Below are 13,040 nucleotides of genomic sequence, written 5' to 3'. Positions count from 1 at the left end.
CAACCTACACATCCAGTGTTTCTTTTTGACTACTGGGGCAATTACTGTAGTTGGGGTTTGGGTCCTTGTCTCAGCCACTGTGTCCTCAGCTGTAGAGGCACTCCTTCTTCTGCTCCTCTAATGGTGCTGAACAGAGGCTCAATAGGCACAGGTCATGCCCCAATACTGCTGAGTCTCGTTGGGGTAGGCAAGACACCCTTCTGTCAAGTAGCACATCAATTCAATGGGATTACATGCCTGTCCAGGCATAAAACCCCAGGCTATCAGATATGATAACCACCTTAGACATCTGCCTAAACCTCCCACACATCCTACCGCCTCAGGGCATGTCAACCTCCATTGCAGGGGGGGTTGAACTAGATGACCTTTAAAGGTCCCTTCCAGTCCAAACTATTCTATGTTTCTCTGTGGCCTCACCGACAAGTTGTTTCCTCTTATGCCAGGATGAAACTAGGTCCTACATACTCAACAAAAAACCAATGATGTTTGTTAGATAACAGAATCAAACAGCTTACATAAAGATGAACAAGAACCTCTGGAGCCCATGCAACAGAGCCAGTTGCATCAATCCCAGAGAAAAGGGAGATGTAATCCTTCATTCTCCCCACAAGGTAGCTTGCCCAGCAGAGGAATGACATTAATGCCAGCCCTTGGTGAAGCCGTACTGGCTGCCTCAAATCACCTCCCTGTTCTCCATGTGCCTTAGCATATCTTCTAGGAGGATCTGCTCCATGATCTTCCCAGGCACAGAGGCGAAGCTGACAGATTGATAGTTTCCAGGGTCCTTCTTTCTACCCTTTTTAAAAATTGGTGCAATGTTTCCCTTTTTTCAGTCACTGGCAACTTCATCTGATGTTATAACCTGCCCCTGAGGTGGGGTAACTGAAGTTCTTGTTGATAGATCCCTTGGGGTGGATTAGAGTGAAATGACACTGAATGACAGGTGTGGGTGTGTGGAGGTGTGGGGGTGTGTGTGTGTATATATATATATATATATATATATATATATATATAAAGGATTTTTAAAATTATAATACAATTTAATTGCAGTGAAAAAGAGGTATGTAGCTGTTTTGGTTATTATCCATAGAAATATAACAGTATAAAAGTATAAAAATATCACTTTAAAAATATATATGGAAAAGAAAGAAAGAGAAACAAAGGAAAAGATTAGACAGTGGAAAGATATCACCACCCATGGATCCAGATGCAAGATGTGATTTTTGTAATTTCTATGTCCATTGGTCAAAGTGATGCTCGCAGTCTTGATCCATCGGGGTTGGGGCCCACGAAACAAAGAGTTCAGTGGGTTAATATATATTCAGGTTTATGTGGGAATGCCCAGGTACCTCCCCTGGGGTGAAGTTTTATGCTGTCTGATGCAACACTGTGGATCATGTGCAGTCTTCTGGTGGAAGGCTCCAGAAATGAGTCTGGGGGCACTTTGGGGCTCTTTGATGGTTTATGACCACATATGTTCATGTGATTGTTATGATCACAGATGTTTCCCTGCCCTGTTGGTCCCTAATACATCAACAGCCCCTGTCTCTTCTCTGTTGCTCAAAACCACATCCCCTTCCCCTGCTAAGTCTAGTTTAAAGCTCTCTGTATCAATGGCTGCCTTTAAGCTTAAAGTGTCCATGCTGATTTACCAAGTCAAATAATATTCATAACAGAGTTACAAATTTAAAAGGCTTTGTTTTTGTGCCACTGATTAACATTATTCTGAATGCTTTAGCTTTTCTTTGAACTCCTCTGCTATTGTCTACATCTTTAGTTCATTAGGTATATATACCATAAGGGGTGGTATATAAAGTAACTGTGATATAGTCCTCAAGGGTTTATACTCGAAATTATTTGCTTTTATTCTCTACAAGGCTGGAAAGTCTTTTGTCGAAGTGCGAGTATCACAGCACAGAAAGATGCATTTGGGAGGAATGATCACAGGAGACTTCTTTCTGGCTCATGTATTTTTGGCTTGAATAACATGGCTTCTTTGCTATTTTGTAGCTAGTCTGAAGAAGTAGCTGCAGGTGGGGAAATCTCAATAATGTCTGTCTCAACTGCATTTTCATGAGGAGGAAGTTGCAAATCACTTCATTTTAATTACTAAACTGTTCTTATCTCAACCCATGAGTTTTACTTTTTATTCTGATTCTGCTTCCCTTTCCACGGAGCAGGGGAAGTGAGCAAGTAGCTGCGTGATACTTAGCTGCTGGCTGGAATTAAACCACAACACATGCCTAAGTGTATATAGCAATGTTTTCCTGAGGTTTCCTCACAGAAATACCCACTCCTTATGTTTAAAATAGGTCAACAGACTGACCACAAGGTGGAGCTTTCATTCGTGTATTATATGTTTCTGTTTTAAAAAGGCATACTTTTAATTTTGTGGGAGTTGAGAATAAAACTTTAAATTGGATACTGGCATTTTAAGGGGGGAAGGAAAGGTTTTATTTTTTGCATGCTTTTTTTTTTTTTTCCAAAGAAGCATATAACAATTAAGAAGGAATAGGCTTAATATGATATATACTTTATGCATTATATTCTTACCTTTCACCCTCTGTCTCTCGATAAATTTGTTAGTCGACGAACTGCTTTTATTTGTACTTCAAATTACTTAATGATTGCTTCAGTTTAACTACTGATAAGTAATATCATTCATGTTTTATTTATAGATGCTGGTCTCTGGGTGTAGTAAGAATAAATATCCATCTCTATCTCAATCTTGCTGCTTGATTAAGGCTATAAATTAAACCATACACATCTGTGGCAAATTAAACTGTCCTCATTTTAAAAAATGGTAAACACATAACACAGCCCCTGAATCAATTCAACCCTATCAATTTTTCCCAGAAAAATTAGTTTTATAATTGTTCCATCTATGTATCAGTACAGATCCTGCTTATTAAATATATTGGAAATGCACAATTGTCTTGTATGCATCGTAGTGTGGTGAAACAAGTTCTTTCATGCCCTGAGGTTGGCTGCTACATTAACATGTTATCTTTTGGGCTCAATTTTTCTGTTTTGGGTGTTTTGGTTGGTTTTTCTTTTTTTTTTTTTTTTTTTTTTTTGGTTGGTGTTGGTTTTTTTTTAAGGGACATTTAGATAGTCTTCAGAAGATAACTTTGCTTCTTTATGTAAAAAAAATTAGAAGAAAAGGATGCTTTGCAAATAAAGTAAAACTAAAAATACATCTGTGAAACCTTCCAGTTAAATATTATTTCTGAAAAGTAGTTTCTTCAATTTGATTTTACAGTAACTGAATATATTCTGGGCATTTTTATAATTTACTTTTAATTTTTCATCTTAGAGTCCTTTTCCATATGCCTTATCTTTTTCACTTGGTATTACCGCTGGCCTGGTTCCTACGGTATGGCACCATGTCCCGCAGCCATAGGGAGGAGGAGGAGGAGAAGATCCAGCAGGCAGGAGTTGTGCAGCAAGATTGATCCATTTAATTATTTTACAAACTCTTTTATAGACTTTTTTCTTCATAGTCTAATTGGACAAAGGACCAGCCACCCCTTGGGGGTGATTGGCTAAAATCCTAAAACATCCATTGTCAAAATATTTTTCTACTATACTATAAACAAGACTTTTCAAGGTTGCAGGTGTCTGGGTTGTTTACATTCCCTGCTACCTCTTCTGTGAGAGAGAAAAGTCTCTCACGGACTTAGGAGCTAGCAAGAAAATCCTTGCTAGCAGCATTTTTGTATCCACAATTCCCCCTTTTTGTTTTATAAGATAACAACTCTACTATTAATGCCAAATAGAAATCTACATCAGTTATTAATTCTAAATATGTCCTTAAGGCTTTAACTATCTGACTCCATAACAAGAAATTTAAAGTTCCGTCTCTGCTTGTGGAAGGACCATCCGAGTCTCTGCTTGTAGAAGGACCATCTGCCTGATGGTTGACATCTTGGTCATCATCAGAAGAGTCATTAGGCTGATGATCTACATTCTGGTCGCCATTTGGATGGTTGGCGTTCTGGTCATCATTTGGAGGTTGCCTGTTCTGCCTCTGGTGCCGCAGGTCAGGGCGAACACATTTTGAAGGTAGCCACCGTATCCCGGCATCTGTGGAAACGCAAGCATACCCACGACCCCAAACAATAAGCTCATGAGGGCCTTCCCACTGGTTAGTGAGTAAATTCCACACCCAGACTTTTGCCCGGGGCAGTTGTCTGTCACCTGCAGACTGCAATGAGAGAAAATGATTCAGAATAACAGGATTATTTGAATTTTGTGGTACTGTAAGGTGATTAATTGTATACAAAGCTTTTGCTAGTCGGCTCTGTGGGGTTTCTCCATGCATTCCCCTTTTCTGCTTGCCCAAAACACGCTTCAAGGTACCATGAGCGCGTTCAACAATGGCTTGGCCAGTAGGAGAATGTGGGATACCAAAGGTATGGTCTACACCCCATAGGTGTAAGAACTGCCGCGTCTTCTCCGAGGCGTAGGCAGGACCATTATCGGTTTTCACAGAAGCTGGCACGCCCAGGACTGAGAAAGCCAATTTCCAATGGGCAATGACATCACGGCCCTTCTCTCCAGTGTGAGCAGTAGCCCACATAGCCGAGGAGAAAGTGTCAATAGACACGTGCACATATTTGAGCCGACAAAATTCTGGGGTGTGAGTTACATCCGTTTGCCAAATCTGCAAGGCTTTTAGCCCTCTGGGGTTTACCCCTGCTGGCAAAGGCGCAGCGAGTCCATGACAGTCAGCACAAGCGCTGACAATGTCGCGCGCCTCGGTTGGCGTTAAATGAAACTGCTTCTGCAGGGTATGTGCACTTTGATGGAAGAAACCGTGCGATGCCTTGGCTTGTGCAATTTTGTCAGGCTGAGGCCCTACCCATGCAGGGTTTGCCAGCATGTCAGCCCTGGCATTGCCTTCCGTTAGAAAACCTGGTAAATTGGTGTGGCTTCGAATGTGCAGAATGTAATACAGATGCACTCGAGTCTAAATCGCAGACCACAAGGCTTGCAACAGCGAAAACAGAGCCGCATTGTTCACCTCCTTCAGAAGTGAACAATCTAAGTGTTGGGTGACATCTGCTACATAAGCAGAGTCAGTAACCAAATTCAAAGGTTCCTGTGAGAATCACTGAAAAGCCATGGTAACAGCCCTTAATTCAACTAACTGAGCAGAGTCTGACTTGGATTGGTGTGTTAATGAACCACCTCAAAGGCAGTGTCGGATACTGTGCGCCCTTAAGGACAGTGACCCCTGCTAAAAATTTGTCCCAATCCGTACGCCCCAAGCTGCCAACACATCCCGTCCCCAAAGGTTACAGGAAGTGGTAGCAACATAAGGCCTAATCATAGCTGGGTGTCCCTCTGAGTCCTTCAACACCACAGGCCGTTTGCTTAAATAGCTCTGTGTGGTTCCTCCTAATCCTGCGATGGCCGATCCCACCAGGGCTAAAGGCCACGAGGGAGGCCATGCAGAGAAGGAGATGATAGTTACATCAGCACCCGTATCAATCAAACCTCGAAGCTGAATCCGGGGTGGATGGGCGTTCGGCAGGACCAGGTTACATGTCATCTGTGGCCTTTGGTCAGAGATGTCTGCAGTCCAGAAGGCCTGCGGAAGTCCCGTAGATCCACTGCCGTTATCTTCCTGAGTTTGTTCCACCCTGGGGACACAGGACTTAAAAGGCACTAATTTAGCAAGGCAGGTCTTTTCAGGAATAGTGACAGGGGGTTTTTGCGTGGAGACCATAGGGCAAATCTGACCTTTAAAGTCAGAATCAATAACTCCTGAGTGCACTAGGATTCCTTGATGGGCAACATCAGGTTTTCCCACCAGCATCGCACTGGATCCCTGGGCTAAGGGTCCATATGCATCCAAGGGAACCTTATAAATACTGCTAGAGTCTAAGACGACTGCAGCTGCGGTGTGGACGTCAAACCCGTCTGATCCCTGGGTGCTGTCTCTAGGGTGGCTGGGTAGGCCTGTGCCTGTCCCTGTGCCACTCTCTGGGGGAACGACTGCATCGGAGAGCAATTCCCCCTCCTTGCACCCTGGCGGAAGTTTCCTGACAAAGGCCGACCATCGACATGAGTCTGGGATCTACAATAGCCCGTACAATGGCCTGGCCTGCCACACCTCTTGCACTGGGGGATCGGTGTGTTTTCTTTTTGGCTCGGCTTAGGCCGCTTCCGTTTTTTCAGCTGTTTGGGTGGCTTTGGTTCACGACCAGAAGATGCGTGAACAGGCTGCAGGAAAGCAGCCAAAGCAGACTTTTTCTGGTTCCCAGATCCCACCTTAGCGCAGGCCTCGACCATGTCTGTTACCTCAGGGTCCTCTGGTAAGGCATCTATGATTTTTCTGCACTCTTCGTTTGCGTTATCTCTCACTAACTGCCTTAACAACAACTGTCTTAACCCATCATCCTCAACCTGCTTCTCTAGAGAAGCAGTGACTTTCTCTACAAAAGAGAGGAATGACTCTGATTTCCCTTGAACTATTTCAGTATATCGCTTTCTGGGCGCAGATAACTCTATGGTTTTCAACAGGGCAGCCATGCCGACCCGTTGAGCTTGCTGCAGGATGCTAGAGGACAAAGTACCCTGTAGACTGGGATCAGAGAAGGGACCAGTCCCCATCAAAGCATCCACTCCTGCTGTGTGTCTAGGATCAGCAGCAGGGAGCTGCAAATTTGCTAATGCAGTCTTGCCGGCCAGCTTTCTCCAGGTTTTCTCAAAAACTGTAAATTGTACAGGTTGAAATAGAATTTGACCTAAGTGTCTGATATCAAATGGAGCAAGCAAGTCTGTATTTATCACCCTTATTATCTGCATAACCTCAGCAGAACCTAGCCCATATTGTGCCACCTTGGATTGCAGGTCCTGGGCAACTTTCCAAGCAGTTACCTCATGCTTGTCATGCTCCCCTGAATCTGGGAGAGCCTTATACACTGGGAAAGCTTGGATCTCCCCTTTAGGGGAAGCACTACCATCCTGAACTTCTGGCACAGCCTGTGGATGGAGTGTAACAGCTCCCCGGGTACCCCCAGAATCCTCAGATCCATTTGGCAGTCCAAAGACTTCTAACAATCTCCAGTCACCCTCCTCCAATGCTCGCATCTTAAGAGACTCTAAGAATCTATTATAATGCGTCGAACGCACTGTTACTGTGCAGTCCTGAAAAGTCCAGGGGTGAGACCGGCGCAGCCTTTTTCTTCGCCGCGCGGCTACAGCCGCCTGACGACCTGGGGCCAGAACCTCATCTGCCTCACTGCCTGACGAGGAATCATCGGGCAAAGGCAACTTTGGGGTGCTGGAAGTGAACAGAAATGTACGTGGAGGGACACTTTGGCTAAGTTCGCTAGAGGCAGAGCAGACAGGACAGACTACAGCTGCTCTCGGTGCCGCCGCCTCTGGCACAGCAGCTGCGTTCGGCGCGGTCGCCGCTGCCGCTGCTGTTTCGCGCTCCCCAGCCACGCCCGGCCCTGCCGCCGCTGGCCCATTCTCGGCGGTTGCTCTGGGCGCTGCCGCCCCTGCCCGCTGCTCTGCAGCCGTCATCTCTGGCCGCGTCTCCGCATCCGCCGCTGCTTCCGGGTTTTCCCGCAGCTGCGCCGCTTCCGGGTTCGCCACGGGCCGCGCCGTTTCTCAGCTCGGAGCCGCGTCTCCCGCAGATGGCGGGGGGGACGCGGGCGGCGCAGGCTATGCCGGCGCCGCGGCCGGTGCGGGCTCGGCATCCGCCGTTCCAGCAGGCTGAGGAGTTCCTCCATCCTTCGGGATAGGTTTGGCAGCTCTGTCAGCAAAGGCAGATGCTGCATTAAGAGGTCGATGGCTCGGTTCTGCGACTGCGCAGAACAGTCCAGCACCAGGGAGGGCAGCGGACCACACCCAGGGAGTCCCGGGGCAGGCACGCCCGGCGCTACGCTGGCTAAGAAGTTAGATCCAGGTCCATACGGAACCGAGCTAGGAGCCGCTCTGGGCATCCAAGTGGCCAAACCGCTGATTTGCGGCCCTGGATAAGCCGTGGCCGCTGCCCAGTCGAACGGCAAGGCAGGCTGTGCGCCCTCCTGCTGCCCTGACCCCCCCGCCTCTGGCAGCGCGGGGTTCCTGGGGGCTGTGGAATCCTGCGATTGTGCAGGGTGAGCCGGCGCAGGCTCTGCCTGTGGAGCCGGGGGGGGATTTTCTGAATCCACCATCATTAGTCCCAGAAACCCAGTCAACGGGGGCCCCCTCGGACATTCCTCCGTCACTCATCACCGAGATAGGCGATCCAGCCCTGCTATCACAGTCAAGGTCTGTCAGCAGGATAAATAATGAACACCAGGTTTTGTATAATTCTAACGCTGTTGGGTTCCCAGTCGGGAGCTCCTGTCGGACAGCGCATCCGAGTTCCTGCCATAAGGCAAAGTCCAGGGCGCTATCTCTGTCCATGGAAATCCCTTTTAAAGTAGCCCCGTCTAATAATTCCCAAACTGAGTTTTCAGGAATGGAGGTATGCATTATACTGAACACACCTTTCCAGACCTGCATCGCAGCTTCAATTTGTGAGCCGCTGTTCTCCATTTCTCAGTTCTGTCGGACCTCCCGGTCCCGGGGGACAAAGGGGAACAGCGTACCTCTAGAGGGATTCGGCTTGGCTCGCAGCAGCAGGACACGTCAGAGAGTGCAGATCACGTCGGGCAGCACCAAATATTACCGCAGGCCTGGTTCCTACGGTATAGCACCATGTCCCGCAGCCATAGGGAGGAGGAGGAGGAGAAGATCCAGCAGGCAGGAGTTGTGCAGCAAGATTGATCCATTTAATTATTTTACAAACTCTTTTATAGACTTTTTTCTTCATAGTCTAATTGGACAAAGGACCAGCCACCCCTTGGGGGTGATTGGCTAAAATCCTAAAACATCCATTGTCAAAATATTTTTCTACTATACTATAAACAAGACTTTTCAAGGTTGCAGGTGTCTTGGGTGTTTACATTCCCTGCTACCTCTTCTGTGAGAGAGAAAAGTCTCTCACGGACTTAGAAGCTAGCAAGAAAATCCTTGCTAGCAGCATTTTTGTATCTACAACTTGGTATGGCTCCATAGCAGTTCTAGCGCAGTAATGTTTTCTTACAGTGTGCAGTGTATGAAGGTGTTGCTTAAGTGGGGTTTTTTAACACTATTTTAATTCAGTAGACATTTCAAAGAAAATAACTGTTTATACACTACAGTTTTTAAAAGAATGCCTGTGTAACTGAAGTAATGTATACCTCAGTGGTTTAACTTGAATCACAGGAAAAATCTTGTATTGTTGAAGTAAAATGTATTTAATTAGTTGAAGGCTTGAGAAAATGTGCTAGGATAATGAATGAATGAAACATGCTCTACAATAGAGTAGTTTAATAACTTACTACCAGCACTACTGTGAGCACAGAAAGGAGAGGAGTCACAAAAGACTTCTTTTTCTTTCAGTTGAAAGATTTATGGAAGCACCAGTCTCGATTGGTTATGACAGCAGCCTTGTTAGGAGGGGGGAGGGAGATGGGCTTTCCAAGTCTTTCTCAAACACTGGAGGATTCAGCAGCAGTGCAGGCCAAAAAGTATCTGGGTTAAGTAATAATCCCAATTTGGAAGTCCAGGGAAGTCTTAAAATCTGGTTGTTGACTAGTATTTTAAGTATACGTGCTTGATTTAGTCATAAGGAACAATTCCATGAAGCAAGAAAAAGCTCAGTGGAAAGAGAGATTAAGCTACTTTGTAGGTTAAAATATAATAAATCATCCTCAACTTTTAAAAATATATTTTATGCAAATTGTGTTCATAAGAGATCTTTTTAACAGTAGAAGAATAAAATACTTAAAGCACAACACTTGAATGACTGAACGTTGCTCTGATTTACACAAGCTCAAAGCAGTTGAAATCAGTAGAATTCTTTTCAGTGACAGTTAAATAGTTTAGTCAGTTTTCCTTTTTGTTCTTAATCAGGATTACAGAAAATAAATATTCATTATCAAATTTTCCTTTTAGATAAATGAATTGGTGGATGCCCGTGATGTCAGCATTGGAGCCTGGTTTGAAGCCCATATAGAAAATGTCACTCAAGCAACAAAAGGACATAACAATGGTAAAGCTCAAGTAAAGACTGGCAATTCTTACAAAAGGATTAATGGAAACTTAAGTCAAGATCATTCTAGAGACAATGCAAATTATTTGGACAGTAGACCATCCACATCTTACTCAGACTGCAGGGACACTGATGAAGAAGCTATCTATCATATCAAGTATGATGAGTAAGTGTTTCTGATATTATTTTGAGGACATCATATATTATGATTTGGTGTGTATAAACAAAGAATTTTGTTGAAGAAACTTGGAATCAAAGAGAACAAGTGCAATATTGCAACCAAGGAAAGAAATATTAAAAAGCCATAATGTCTTTCAGTCAGATATAATGAATATCCTGAGAGTAATGAGGGTTTTTAAAATTTTATTCACAAATTCCTGTGAAGTATTAACTTTATCTTGACTTTATGAAACTCAAAATCCCTATCACTATGGAAAGGAAACTATGCATTGGATTTTTCTGTACTTTTTTTTCTATGAAAAGTATAAGTTAATATTTTCTTTAAAAACTACTTTGCTCATATTCAGTTCCTTCCATTGAAATCTAAACAAGTATTTCATGGGAGCAAATTCTGGTGCTTGAATTGCTTAAATTTTGTTCTAAAACTAATATTTATGTATGAGATGACTGGTCTGCATTTCATGTAGAGGCTTCTTGTAGAGAATCTGGTGACCAGGAACACAAAACCAGTTCTGAGCTGGAGTGAGTGTACAAAGGGATTTTTTATTTTTATTTTTTAAATCTGCAGTACAAGCAAATTTCAGAACCTATGGCGGAGTAGGGGCTTTGTGCCATAAACTCAGTAGGATTTGCAGGGATTTCTCATCACCAGCTTTTGCACTGATGCATTCACATAAATTGGATCCTAGTTTTTTTAATCATGCCTTAATTTGCTGAAGCAGCTAACTAAGCTTCTAAACCAATGGCATCAATAAGAATTTTTTATTACAGAGAACAACAAAAAAAAAATCCCACTTTGGCGTGCAAGATTAAAGGTAAAGGAACATGTTTATTTACACAGCAGCATATTCAGTATTAGTCTTGTTGAAAATAAATTCAATTAAAGATTTCAAAAATTTTTTTAAGTATCAATTTCAAGTTTCATTGTTTTACGCCATAGGCAATTCCCTTCTCCACATTAACAAATAGATCGAAGGGTTTTTCTAGCGAAGGGAGGCTTAAAACGGGTGCTTTTGTTAATTTCTTTTTCAAATTTTGTAATTTTGGTGTGTCTGAATTAGTCCAATTAAAAGGTTCTTCTTCCATTAGTTTTTCATATAAAAATTTGGCAGATTGTAAATACTGATCGATCCACAGTCTGCAGTATCCAAACAGGCCTAATAATTGCCGAATTTCTCGTTTTGAAGTTGGAGGTGGTAAATTCAGGATTCCTTCTACTCTTTCGGCACTGAGATTTTTTGTGCCATGGCCAATTAGGTGTCCCAAATACTTCACCTCCTGTAGCACGAATTGTAGTTTAGGTTTTGACACCCTCAGCCCGTTCCTCCCTAGAAAATTCAGTAACTGAATTGTAGCAGTTCCTACCGTAGACTCCTGTTCCCCAGAGAGGAGCAGGTTGTCTACGTACTGAGTTACCTGAATCCCTTTGGGTGGAGAAAAGGAACTTAACAAATCTTCTAGCACTTGGCCGAAGAGTGTGGGTGCCTCGGTGTAACCTTGAGGCAGGCGAGTCCAGCGCAGCTGCTGCTTCCGTCCAGTGTCTGGATCCTCCCAGGTAAATGCAAAGATGTCTCTGCAATGAGAATCTAGAGGACATGACCAGAAAGCATCTTTAAGGTCAATAACAGAGAATCAGGCATGTGCTGGGGGTACCCGACTCAGGAGTGTATAGGGGTCCTGCACCACTGGATACCTGGTTTGGACTCTCTTATTGACCTCACGCAGATCTTGTACAAGCCGGAATGACTTATCTGGTTTCTGGACAGCCAAAATTGGAGTGTTGTAGGTGGACTTGCAGGTCTCGAGAATTCCATCTCGTAATAAGTCCATGATAACAGGCTTCAGGCCCTTTCTTTTGTCCTTGGAGAGGGGATATTGTGGTACACGTACTGGCTGGCTATTTGGGAGCAACTCAATTGTTAGAGGTGTGATGTCCATTTTTCCCCGGTTGCCAGGTTTGGCCCACACTACCGGGTCAATGTGTTGCTCATCTACTAAAGATAAAACAAACAATTTAGTGGTCATTTTTCCGCCTTGCAGTATCACCCCAACCCTCAGAGGTATTTGGAAGTCACGTCCTAAAAGATTGATCCCAGCTTGAGGTAGGTATAGAACGTCCCCTGTATGGGTGCGTCCTTGTATGGAAAAGGTTACATTTTTAATTACAGGAACGGCGAAGCTTTCACCATTAGCACCATATATATCTAATGTATCTTGAGAAATAAAACATCCTGGAGGTGTTTCAGTGACACAGGTTCTTTCAGCACCTGTGTCCACTAAAAACTCCACTTGGTGTCTCTGGGGTCCAACTTCTAATTTTATCAAGGGCTCTTTAAGATGTTTTTGCCCCAGAGAATAGAGCCCCTGACCCCTTCAGTTGTTCAAAATTTGTCCCTCCATTTGGAGGACTCCTTGGTTTCTCTGCTTTTTAAAACAGTACCAGTGCCCGTGGCCTTCTTTATTACAGTATGTGCAAATTAACCTTTTGGGTCCCTGAACAATTGAGGTAGATTGTAGGGTTGGTTGTATATTGCAAGTGCAGACTTGTGGCTGTTGCTGAGGGTAAATTTGGGTTTGCTGTTGTGGGATGCCCCCTTGGAAAGTTCTTTGTGTAGGAGGGTTGTGTATTGGAGTATTAGTGCTGTTATTCATTATTCGGCTTTTAGCCTTTATCCTCTCTTCATCCCTCCCAACAAAGACCTTTTGGGCTTCCTCCAGTAATTCATCTAGTTGTCTCTCTGGCCATTTTTCTAATTTTTCCAATTTCCTCCTGATGTCA

At 44.1% G+C, this 13,040-nt stretch overlaps 1 protein-coding gene across 2 annotated transcripts in view; it reads left to right on the top strand.

The window, feature by feature from the left end:
• The window catches only part of LOC138102785 (E3 ubiquitin-protein ligase UHRF2-like), a 396,395-nt gene that overhangs the window by 81,653 nt on the left and 301,702 nt on the right, over window positions 1-13,040 (top strand). For both annotated transcript variants that reach the window (XM_069000537.1, XM_069000536.1), the window contains one exon: window positions 9,985-10,247. In XM_069000537.1, coding sequence (XP_068856638.1) covers window positions 9,985-10,247 — 263 coding nt within the window. The remainder of the gene's footprint in view (window positions 1-9,984; window positions 10,248-13,040) is intronic.

Source organism: Aphelocoma coerulescens (genome assembly GCF_041296385.1).
Source record: "Aphelocoma coerulescens isolate FSJ_1873_10779 chromosome W unlocalized genomic scaffold, UR_Acoe_1.0 ChrW_unloc_scaf_1, whole genome shotgun sequence".
Taxonomy (NCBI): Eukaryota; Metazoa; Chordata; class Aves; order Passeriformes; family Corvidae; genus Aphelocoma; species Aphelocoma coerulescens.
This window is presented reverse-complemented; position numbering and strand designations above follow the sequence as displayed.